At 38.3% G+C, this 12,428-nt stretch overlaps 1 protein-coding gene across 1 annotated transcript in view; it reads right to left on the bottom strand.

The window, feature by feature from the left end:
- LOC124119804 (transmembrane protease serine 11E-like) overlaps positions 1–12,428 on the bottom strand; it is a 29,575-nt gene that overhangs the window by 15,493 nt on the left and 1,654 nt on the right. The window contains exons 3-5 of the mRNA XM_048388741.1: positions 11,046–11,181; positions 9,561–9,762; positions 8,801–8,966 (exon numbers count right to left, since the gene is read on the bottom strand). Coding sequence (XP_048244698.1) covers positions 8,801–8,966; positions 9,561–9,762; positions 11,046–11,181 — 504 coding nt within the window. The remainder of the gene's footprint in view (positions 1–8,800; positions 8,967–9,560; positions 9,763–11,045; positions 11,182–12,428) is intronic.

Here is a 12,428-nt window from a genome sequence, read left to right as displayed (position 1 = left end):
TAACATCCAGTTGAGGACTGAATACGACGTACGTTAGTCTGGTAACGACATTTCTACAATTAATATTTTGAATAAGCCGTTAATACGCCAGTTGTGACAGGGATGATGGTATGGTAGATGTAGCAGACATATTGACAGCCGTTGTTACGCGAGTCACTAGGTTATTAGTACGGCATTGGCCTTGTTGATTGGTACTATACTTTCTGTGGCCACTGGCGGACGTAATTCAAACTCCTTCCACACTGACATTGCACCAAATATATTTGTGTACCGATTACATAACTCTTACTGACAGGGTAGGGTGGTAGTTCACGCGAAACGGACGGCACTGTGAAAATTGAGCGGCTCCTTTGATATCGCCTCACAACATACTTTTAATGAATGACCAATTAAACGATGATACACATCAGGATCGCGGAGAAAATACAAGCTTCGTTCGCGTTGAATATATATATCAAGGCACAAATTCATCTTTCATAAACTTTTTGTGTCTTGGTGCTTAATATATCCACATATCAACGAAAATAGGTAATACATGTATCCACAAAAGTATACATGTACTGGCTAGGTATTTGCCCACAGCAACACCTGCATAACTGTTTATTCACGCGTGGTGTGGCAGATTGTAATTGACCGACAACAAGTACTGTAGAATCACCTGTAAATAAGGCCGACACTGTAATTAGACACAACGTACTAATGAGAATATGAGAATTATCATAAGAAGGCTGTTACGTTTTTCTTAACTATTACCATTTTCATACCAAAAGTGACAATGCAGTTAAAAGTTGCTTTAGTGTCACAATATTAACTCACGTTTTCCTCAATCGCATTGAAACATAATTCCTACTGGTCAGTTCGACACTGCTTGTAATTAAATAAATATTTCGAGATTTCGTTAGAATGTAAGATATTCAGCCAAACGTTATGCAATAAAAGACGAATAGTTTTTTTCATTAAAATACGCGCACGCGTACCTGTATATTGCATACCTAGTGTCACGTAATTGCCCAGTGTGATGTATCAACGGGACATAAAATGGGAAATGAAATAGAAACTAACTAAAATTTAATGTTGTGGAAAATAACTCCAATGAATTTGAGTACACGCACATGAATTCGTATGATAAACTGTCAAAACGTTTTGAGAGGTAAGGCCGGGTTCATTAAAGATCGCTACAATATGTAAAACAGGTGAAATTTGTAGAACTAAAGGAAACATCCAACCAAAAGCCCTTTTTAAATAGTAATGTAATGATATAATATAAAGTATATTTCACATGATACAATATACTTTGCAAACAGTTAGTTGATGCTTGAAAGGGACTGACGAAAACATGGGCGAAATATTTTAATAACGCCGTAAAATAGTTGAATTAAGTAAAAATTAGTTAAATTTTGTGTCATGATACTTGAATAAATACATTTAATGTATTTGCAAAAGAAAAACATGAGTTTTGAGTAAAGAAACATGTTCTCGCCCATGGGCCTGCCCATGGGCCAAACCTTTTTCTCGCCCATGGGCGAAATATTTCAATATCGCTATAAAATCGTTGAATTAAGTTAAAATGAGTTTAATTTTGTATCATGATACTTGAATGAATACATTAAATGTATTTGCGAAACAAAAACATGAGTTTTAAGTAAAGGAACATGTTCTCGCCCATGGGCCAAACCTTTTTCTCGCCCATGGGCGAAATATTTCAATATCGCTTTAAAATCGTTGAATTAAGTTAAAATGAGTTAAATTTTGTGTCATGATACTTCAATAAATACATTTATGTATATGCGAAACAAAATCATGAGTTTTAAGTAAAGGAACATATTCTCGCCCATGGGCCAAACCTTTTTCTCGCCCATGGGCGAAATATTTCAATATCGCTATAAAATCGTTGAATTAAGTTAAAATGAGTTAAATTTTGTGTCATGATACTTGAATGAATACATTAAATGTATTTGCGAAACAAAAACATGAGTTTTAAGTAAAGGAACATGTTCTCGCCCATGGGCCTGCCCATGGGCCAAACCTTTTTCTCGCCCATGGGCGAAATATTTCAATATCGCTTTAAAATCGTTGAATTAAGTTAAAATGAGTTAAATTTTGTGTCATGATACTTCAATAAATACATTTATGTATATGCGAAACAAAATCATGAGTTTTAAGTAAAGGAACATATTCTCGCCCATGGGCCAAACCTTTTTCTCGCCCATGGGCGAAATATTTCAATATCGCTATAAAATCGTTGAATTAAGTTAAAATGAGTTAAATTTTGTGTCATGATACTTGAATGAATACATTAAATGTATTTGCGAAACAAAAACATGAGTTTTAAGTAGAGGAAAATATTCTCGCCCATGGGCCTGCCCATGGGCCTACCCATGGGCCAGACTTCGCCCATGGGCAGGCCCATGGGCGACATAGTCTAAATATTGAGTTTTTAAACAATTTTTTTTTCATTTTTTATTCCTTGGTATGTTCCCATGAAAACGGCATGTTTAATTTTGTAAATACCTTTAACCGAGACTGGGCAAAGAGCGTAGAGTTTCTGGACTTTTGGGTTTCCAGAATTAAAATGGGACGTGTTACAAGCATTTGTGAAATGTCTTGCATTACATGACAACATTTAATCAGGAGAAAGGAGAACTGTTTAAGTCCCACATAGTCATCAATTTTCAATACGGGCCATGAAAGAATTTTGTTCAAGTATGCTGTAGAAACTTTATATGGGTCACCATATTCTTTCATCAATAAATCTCTTGCCTTGCTGTAGCCAGTATTTACATGCATGTAGAGACATCCAGAAACAAGATCCTTTGCCTCTTCCTGCAACTGTCGATCTAGATAGTAAAGCCTATCTGCATCGGTCTGTGTGTTTGGAACAATCCGGGCATCGAACGCCATCAAGAAAGCAGCAAATTCCGTTGGGTCACCTTTGAACTTGGGGACTTCCGGTTGTGGTAAAAACATGGCGTTGGCCATCTGTCTTTGAGTCTCTAGGAAAACATGGTTTGATGAATGAAGTTGGTTATCAGATACACATTCATGATCTTGAACGAAGTTATTTGAAATATTCCTATTTTCTGGCAGAAAGTCATTTGCATTAGGATCTAACCTTGGATGCGAGGATTGACCAGTGTTGTAATGTACAGGATTGGAACTAGGATTCGATAGTTGCCAAGATGGCCGGTCAGTGCAGTGATTCGCAGGATTGGAAATTATTTGCTCATTGCGCATATCAGGTTTAATTTCGGATGTAAAAGGAAAGATCTGATTTATCTCATCATGGTCTGTACCTTGTATCTTTACCTTCATCTCTGTTGTAGACTTTACCTCAGCATCGGCAAATATCTGTTCTCTTGCACTGGTCTTGGCGATCTCCATGTCGAGCTCAAGCTCTTTCATCTTCAACTGTGTTTCATGCATGGATGTCTGGGCCTGTGTCATCGAATACAGCATGGCCTTTTCTGCACGGAGCTCAGCAAGTTTTGCTTTCTCAAAAATATGAGCAGACCGAGTAGAGCTAATGGTAGACTTTTTAGAATTAACTGAATGCTTGGATAGCCCACTGATTACAGAATTTTGTTTTGAAATGGATTCTCTGTTAACTTGATCAGACAACTCATGTTCAACACGTTGGATCCAACTCACGACCAAATCCCTGAAACCATGAGCTTCATTCCGCTTAACCGCAGCATGCTGAATAGACTTCACTTTCTCCTCAGGAGTGTCAAGTTCACTGGAATAGACCTGAGAGCATATTTCGTAACTGGAAAACAAAGCAGCAAAATTATCAAGAAAAGATTTAACTAAATGCAAATTATCGTGATTGTTCATAAGAGAAACAAGTTCATTTTTGCGCTGAGTCAAAGCAGAAAGAGCAGCAACACTCTTGTTCCTTAGCAGACGTAATGTTCACTTTTGCCTTTCTCCATAAGAATTCTCTGTCGTACTGGACGTTGTGAAGTGTCCTTATTCTCTTCACCTCCCAGCATGTCCCAGTGTTCGTCCTCTTCTACAGGATTGGAAACGTCCGAGTAATCCTGCATGTCTCTTGTAGCCATGACTCTTTAACTTTTAAGAATACAGATGTCACTTTTCAACAATTTAACACCTGTTGTGCGATCAATTGCTTTACGGTTAAACGTTAAATACGTGTACTCTTAAGCAATTAACAGTTCAAAATAAACTTCAAACGTATCCCGGACTGTGACTGATAACCGTTTTGAACAGTCTAGGATGAGTGTGTATTGGCCTCCATTACGGTAAGACGTTCAATATTCTGCAATTTTACCAATAATTACACCCTACTGTCTGTATATTTTTTCTGAACTAATGTGGATGCAAGACGACAAAACTAACACTCGCATCAACAGGGTTTATTTTGTGACGTTAAACATAATACAGTTTATAGTCAGAGCCATGGCTTTAGGAACAATTGGTGACAAGTTGGTGACCAGTTGAAGCGCCGACAAGTTGATGAGGTTTAGAAAACTACAATAAACAATAGCTTTCTGTAAATTCAGAAACATTTACCAATTTTCCTAGTATTTAACACATTCGAAGTTACATCCAAATGAAGCAATAAATACGTTGACTACATTGAAATTATGCAAAATTACCAAGCACACATTTGCAAATATAATGTAACAATTTTGCACTAAATTAATATTTTGGCATATATACAATTTCAGGGTGTTCAGAAATAAACATAAAACCTAACAATGAAAGGGAAAGGTACTCACATGTGTCTTTACATAGTTCAAATATAGCAGGCAGTAAGGTGAGAACCTGGCAGCATGGAGGTCCAATACACACTGGTGAGCATGTGCTTCAAAATGCATGAGCTTTGAAGAGGTCGCGACATGACCTGTGAGCTTTGACATTGCACATGAAGGTTAAGGTCACGAGGTAGTGAAAAGTTACTGAGAACATGTAAACATTGTATACATGTATCTTAGCATTGATACATATTACGTGGAAATTGAACTTTAGAACATTGGTGAAATAATAAAGTGTCTTAATCATTGGACCACCATGGATAATAAGTTGAATGAATTGTAACAATTTTAACTTGTTTTCATGTCATTTCACTAACAGTTCATACTTTCAAACATTAGGAAAACTTGCATCTACAATTGTATCAACCCGGAACAACACATGAAATAACAAAGGAAGTAATAGTGACAATAAATTAAAATAATGTTTTCAAAACTAAACCAATCAGAGTTTGCTATGCGTCCCTCGACTATATAAATAGGTGCAGTTTGACTACCAAGCTACCTTACTCAAAATAACATCATAAACCCAGACCAAAGCGGCTTCACTCCTGGCCTCTCAACCTTAGATAACCTCGCCCGATTAGAGCAGGACATTAAGACAGGACAACTTAACAAACAATATACAACAAGCATTTTCTTAGACTTCTCCAAAGCATTCGACATGGTATGGCACAACGGGCTAATACAAAAACTAAAACAAATAGGACTAAAAGGTCAAATATTAAACTACATCCAGGACTTTCTAAACGATCGTAAAATAACCGTGGGTATAGACCATACGCTATCGGACCAATGTCCCCTAGAACATGGGACTCCCCGGGGCAGCATCCTCAGCACCATACTTTTCAATATAATAATAAATGATCTATTCGAGGGCCTATCCCCTAAAATAAATACATCTAAATTCGCGGATGATGGAGCCCCCTGGATCCGCACTAAAAGCATCAAAATGTCCCAAAATCTACTTCAAAAATCCCTAAACAAAATACAGCAATGGGCTGACAAATGGGGCATCTCCCTAAACTCGGAAAAAACTACAGGAATGGTATTCAAACACAAAAACATGAAACGCGCTACCCCAGATCTTCAGCTAAACAACAAACCAATCAAATTCCAAAAACAAACCAAATTCCTAGGTCTGATTTTCGATGAACATCTCTCATGGGATGCTCACGTAAAACACCTCACAACCAAATGCAGCAAAGACTTAAACACGCTAAAATGTCTAATTGGCTCAAACTGGGGGGCCTCCAAAGATACCCTCCTCTCACTCTTTCACTGATTAGATCTAAACTAGATTACGGCTGTGCCATCTACGACACCTTAAACAAATTTCTCACCCCAAAACTAGACTCAATACAATATCAGGCTCTTAGACTGGTCACACGAACCCAATATGGCACCTCTCTTACTTCACTCCATGCCCTAACAGGAGAAATGGCACTAAATCTACGCAGGGAACACCTAACCTTAAACTTCTGGGCCGCGTCCTAATCAAACCCCTCATTCAAAACCTAATAAACCAAAACATCCGGCCCCAAAACAAAGCCCTACCTAGGACACCCTCTACTTACCCCAATATCCCAAAGAATAATCAACTACCTAAATGAACACAGAATAAACAATCTAAAGCAAAACTGCAAACAATCAAATATCTCCCCAAACTTCAAAACTCCCAAAATAGACATATCACTAGCCAAGACAATAAATAAACAAACCCAAACATAGCTAAAACCACCACACTAGCATACATACACGAAAATTGGCCAAATTGGTGTCACATCTACACAGACGGATCCTCCGATCCGATCTCCAACCACACAGGCTTCGGAGTCCACGTCGCACAACCAACTAAAACCACACAATCTTTTCGACTCCCAAAGAATCAATCAATCTTTACAGCAGAGCTAATTGGCATGGCCTCAGCCCTCCATAACCAACGATCTAAAAAACACCAAAAGATACTAATTCTTGCAGACTCCCTCAGTGGATTACAGGCCCTCGAAAATAAAAACACCAAAAATCGCCCCAAACTAATAAATGAAAATATTAAAAAGCGGAAACGACTTAACTAAGGCAGGCAAACAAATAGTATTCATTTGGATCCCCGCCAACGTAGGAATATACGGCAGTGAAAAAGTTGATAAAGCAGCTAAACTATCCCTAAAATCCCACAAATAAGCTTAAACCTACCTATCTCCAAATCAGAAATTTAAAGTGTCAACAAACAAAAAATCACCAAAAAATGGGATAACCTATATCTAAACTCAAATAGCCAAATCAAAAAGGTTCTCAAAAAAAACCTAACCAAACCAAAATTTCTACATCCGTCCAAAAACATCGACATCGTAATCACTAAACTCCAAACAGGACATACCAACCTAAATAACCACCTCAAAATAATAATAAAACACGCAACAGGAACCTGCCCACATTGCAAACCGCAAGAAACCCCAGAACACGCACTCATACACTGCACCCACTACCTAACACACCGAACTACACTACAAACCACCCTAAATCTAAGTAAGGCTCTTACTCTAGAAGCAATCCTAAACCCACAAAATAAAATAAAAAAATTTAAAGCCTTAGGCGTATACTTAATCAAAACAGGACTGATAAATCGCATTTAAAACCCGAATAAACTACCAAAACCAAAACCAGACCACATAATCAAACTAAAAAACTTCCTTACTCAGCTCCCTTAGTTCGCCCCCCAAACCCTCTTGGCATTTTTTCCAAATCTCAAAATTTCGAAAAAATTCTATATAAGCAACCACTAAAACACTCCTACTGGATTGCCAAACAACTTTTACCCCTTTTCGGAAACACATTAAATGGCCTGGCCTGGCCCGTGTGCGAAATACGCTGCAGTCGGAAAGCGCACGTAAAATCTCCAATATAAGTAAGTAAGTAATTAAGACTACCAAGTCACACTGCACCTGAATAAATCTTGGAACGCTAGCAACTCTGATGTCATCATTTATTCTCAATTCTTCTATTCTATTTTAAGGTAAGACATTTTCATGCGTTGTTTCAATGGTTGTTTTCATTCATGTTGAATATTGTCTCAGATTGTTTTAATTGTTGTTTTCAAATATGTTGAATGTATTTCATGATTATTGTCTTAGATTCCTTGAACATTGTATATTTTCAACCACATGCGTTGGTTCATTCTTAAGTTATTGTTTAATGTATTTTGAATCTTCGATAACGATTAGGAATGTTTTCAATGCGCACTATGCCTCTATAGGTATCACTTATGTAGGTTGTAATCACTTATGTAGGTTGTAGTAATTTCGATCACCAAAATATGAAATCATTTATTCCTGATCAACATCTTGATAACCGTTTGATAAATAAGAAATTTAGTACAAGTATCAACAACGTCGTAAAGTAAAATATGTTATGTCGTCAATATGTGTAGATTAATTGCTAGCAGTAATGCTGGACTTAGTTAATAGTCAGTCAGCTTTGTTCTTGATAGGATATGAAATACCTGTAACTTGATGTTAATAGTTCAATGCACAATGCTCGTATGCGAGCTCTGCATAAAGTAGCTAAATAACGCTTGTATTAAAAGAACTACGGTAATGAGCGAAACTGCATTACCGTAATACATGTAAAAATACGTCTACCATTAATGTTGCATTATTTCAGCTGACATTGGCATTGTGAATCATATGTGTTGTCTTTGTTATTGTGCCGTTATTTAAAGTTCCATCCTGATCTATTTGTGTATAATGTAATGGTGATTATTTGCTATGTTATAAGATTGAAGCGAAATGCTTAATGATTTATATTCTGAGTAGTTATGTCATAAGAAACCACGACGTTATGACAATTTTTTGTAATGATATAATTTATGATTATTAGATATGATTATGTGATTAAATGTATTGAAATGTTTATTATAACACACTGCACCTGACTAAATCTTGGAACGCTAGCAACTCTGATTCTTCTATTCTATTTTAAGGGAAAATGACCGTGATGCAACACGTTCTCACAATGCTACTCACGTTCGGACGCAGTGGCCTGCTGTCACTGCCCACGTGGGGGAGATGAGGACAGCGCCACATCCGTGATTGCCTTGGTACATGACCTCCAGCATCCAAGGCCAGGTCCCGGGGGTGGCCGGGTGGCCCCCAACAATACGGCGAGAGGGGTTGCGGTGACCACACCTATCTGAAACAAAACAATTCTCCTTGAAAGCGTTGGATTCTTTACACTGTACACCGTCCTTAACTGTACACCTTACTTACCTGTACACCTTCTCACCTGTACACTCTCCTTACCTGTACAAATAACTTACCTGTACACCGTCCTTAACTGTACACCCTCCTTCCCTGTGCACCCTCCTTACCTGTACACCGTCCTTAACTGTACACCCTCCTTACCTGTGCACCCTCCTTACCTGTACACCGTCCTTAACTGTACACCTTCCTTACCTGCACACCCTCCTTACCTGTACACCTTCCTTACCTGTACAAATAACTTACCTGTACACCTTCTTATCTGTACACTCTCCTTACCTATACAAATAACTTACCTGTACAAATAATTTACCTGTACACCTTCTTAACTGTACACCCTCCTTACCTGGACACCTTCTTTACCTGCACGCCTTCTTACCTGTACACCGTCCTTAACTGTACACCTTCCTTACCTGCACACCCTCCTTACCTGCTCGCCTTCTTACCTTTACACCTTCCTTACTTGCACACCTTCCTTACCTGCACACATTTCTTGCCTAACCGTTGGTGATGGGTAATGGTTTACCTGTATTAACAGACTGTAGCGTGTCATTGATATTGTTGATGGTGCAACCATAGTTCATGAAGTAAAAGATATTCATCTTTCCGCACAGCGCCATGTGATTTATCGACTGGTATGGTCTTCTCCCGTCAACGTCACCTCCGCAAGCCTCGGTTTGATCTACATTCGGCTCCCATGACCCTTGGTCGCCAGCCGCCGTGTAGGCCTGGGAATTACGAAGCACGTATGTAGTCAGTGCATCAGCACAAACGTAGCGGAGTTTAGTACTTGTTGTTTTCTATGTTTAATTAATTAATTTTGTACATCCAGCGAAATCCCCCCATCTGATGAATAATTAATTCCGACGTGTTATTTCATGCCTATATTTCTAGGAAGCGCATCGCCAGTACTGTAATTGCGACATCCAGCTTGATGCAGATCAAATGACACTGTTTAGATTCATTGGCATACTATTATTCTTTATCATATAATGGGTAGGTTTCTCGGGATGATAAAGCCAACGGATTAAAACGATATCCTTTGGGGTCATATGCGGATAGAGATGCAAATATCAAAGGTCAAATAGGCACTACTTTCAGGGCCCATAAACAAACATGGCTTGTCATTTGGCGATCGAGTCAGAAATTAACTGTCGGGAATCTGGATAAACGACTGGGATAATTGCTTTGATTAACAAAAGAATAGTCTAATATACTGAAAATCAGGGTCCAACTATGACGTAGCTAAGGCATTTTACAAGTTTTGACAGCTTTGGAGATATAAATCGCGAAACAATTTTGCGAGGGCACTAGCCAAGCGGGATCAGTTTCCATATCAGTGCTTGTAGACCTCTGTGGCTTGGAACCTTTTCCACAAATTAAAACAGTTGGATTTGGCTGAAATATGTTCGAATTGTGACCTTGTTTCGTTTTGTCCCTGTGTGTACATCTGACTGAAGGTTATGACAGGACATGCCGACTGTCAACAACGTCTGAGCGTGGCCCTGGCGTCTCATACACTAGGGTTAGGGTAGCATCCCTTTGATAAAGTACATTTACTCTATCGGTCAGACCAATGGATTGCAAGGCAAGGCAAGTAAAAACAATTTGTGTGGGCAATTGTTGTTTTGCATATATGTACTTACATCACTGTATAAGAAACAGGTTTCAGTGACTAACACAACAGTTACAATCTGAAGTAATATATATTAATGCGCACATTCCAGGAAAACGTGCAATGTGAAGGTAATGTTTGTGAGAGATGGGAAGTGATTTTTGAGCAAAGAACTGAAGAATGACATTATATGATAAAGAGGTTTTCACTCTTGTGTGTTTGGTGCTGGTAATATTCTGTATTAGGAATAAACACTATGTATTCCTGATACAGAATATTTACCACCCAAAAAACACTCGCGTGATAGCCTCTATCTTCCTGTGGACATATTGTTTTCTTCTAATATCTATTCATTCTTATCAAATTACATAATTAATGAATTTTAAACTTTCTCACCTTAAACTCAAACCAGCCGTTGTATGTTTGCGAACAGTCCATGTCGATATCCACCATCCAGAAGTTGCTACCGAGCTTGTTAGTTGGCGTGTACCCGAAGCCGTCATCCCGTACCGTGGGCCCGCCCTGGACATGTCTGAAACATAGCCTCCAGCTTGCATACTGCGACACCTGACTCACTCACTCGCTGACATACTCACCGTCTCACAGACTTACAAACTTCATATTTCAGTAAGGTCACGTGGTATCAGCTTGATGTAGGAAGATATCACAGTATGTCAGTGACGTCACGATATTTTAGCTTGATGTAGTAAGATATCACAGTATTTCAGTAACGTCACGATATTTTAGCTTGATGTAGTAAGATGTCACAGTATTTCAAGGACGTCACGGTATATCAGCTTGATGTAGTAAGATATCACAGTATTTCAAGGACGTCACGGTATATCAGCTTGATGTAGTAAGATATCACAGTATTTCAGTAACGTCACGATATTTTAGCTTGATGTAGTAAGATATCACAGTATTTCAAGGACGTCACGGTATATCAGCTTGATGTAGTAAGATATCACAGTATTTCAAGGACGTCACGGTATATCAGCTTGATGTAGTAAGATATCACAGTATTTCAGTAACGTCACGATATTTTAGCTTGATGTAGTAAGATATCACAGTATTTCAAGGACGTCACGGTATATCAGCTTGATGTAGTAAGATATCACAGTATTTCAAGGACGTCACGGTATATCAGCTTGATGTAGTAAGATATCACAGTATTTCAGTGACGTAACGATATATGAGCTTGATGTAGTAAGATATCACAGTATTTCAGTAACGTCACGATATTTTAGCCTGATGTAGTAAGATATCACATTATTTAAGTGACGTAACGATATGTCAGCTTGATGTAGTAAGATATCACAGTATTTCAGTGACGTCACGCTATATCAGTTTGATGTCGGAAGATATCACAGTATTTCAGTGACGTCACGCTATATCAGCTTGATGTAGGAAGATATCACAGTATTTAAGTGACGTAACGAAATGTCAGCTTGATGTAGGAAGATATCACAGTATTTCAGCGACGTCACGGTATATCAGCTTGATGTAGGACGATATCAATGTATTTCATTGACGTTACGGTATATCAGCTTGATTTAGGAAGATATCACAGTATTTCAGTGACGTAACGATATATCAGCTTGAAGTAGGAAGATATCACAGTATTTCAGTGACGTCACGCTATATCAGCTTGATGTAGGAAGATATCACAGTATTTCAGTGACGTCACGCTATATCAGCTTGATGTAGTAAGATATCACAGTATTTCAGTGACGTCACGCTATATCAGCTTGGTGTAGGAAGATATCACAGTATTTCAGT

This window comes from Haliotis rufescens, unplaced genomic scaffold (assembly GCF_023055435.1).
Source record: "Haliotis rufescens isolate VD_foot unplaced genomic scaffold, xgHalRufe1.0.p SCAF_78, whole genome shotgun sequence".
Classification (NCBI taxonomy): Eukaryota; Metazoa; Mollusca; class Gastropoda; order Lepetellida; family Haliotidae; genus Haliotis; species Haliotis rufescens.
The sequence above is the reverse complement of the archived record's forward strand: the minus strand, read 5'-3'. Positions and strand labels throughout refer to the sequence as shown.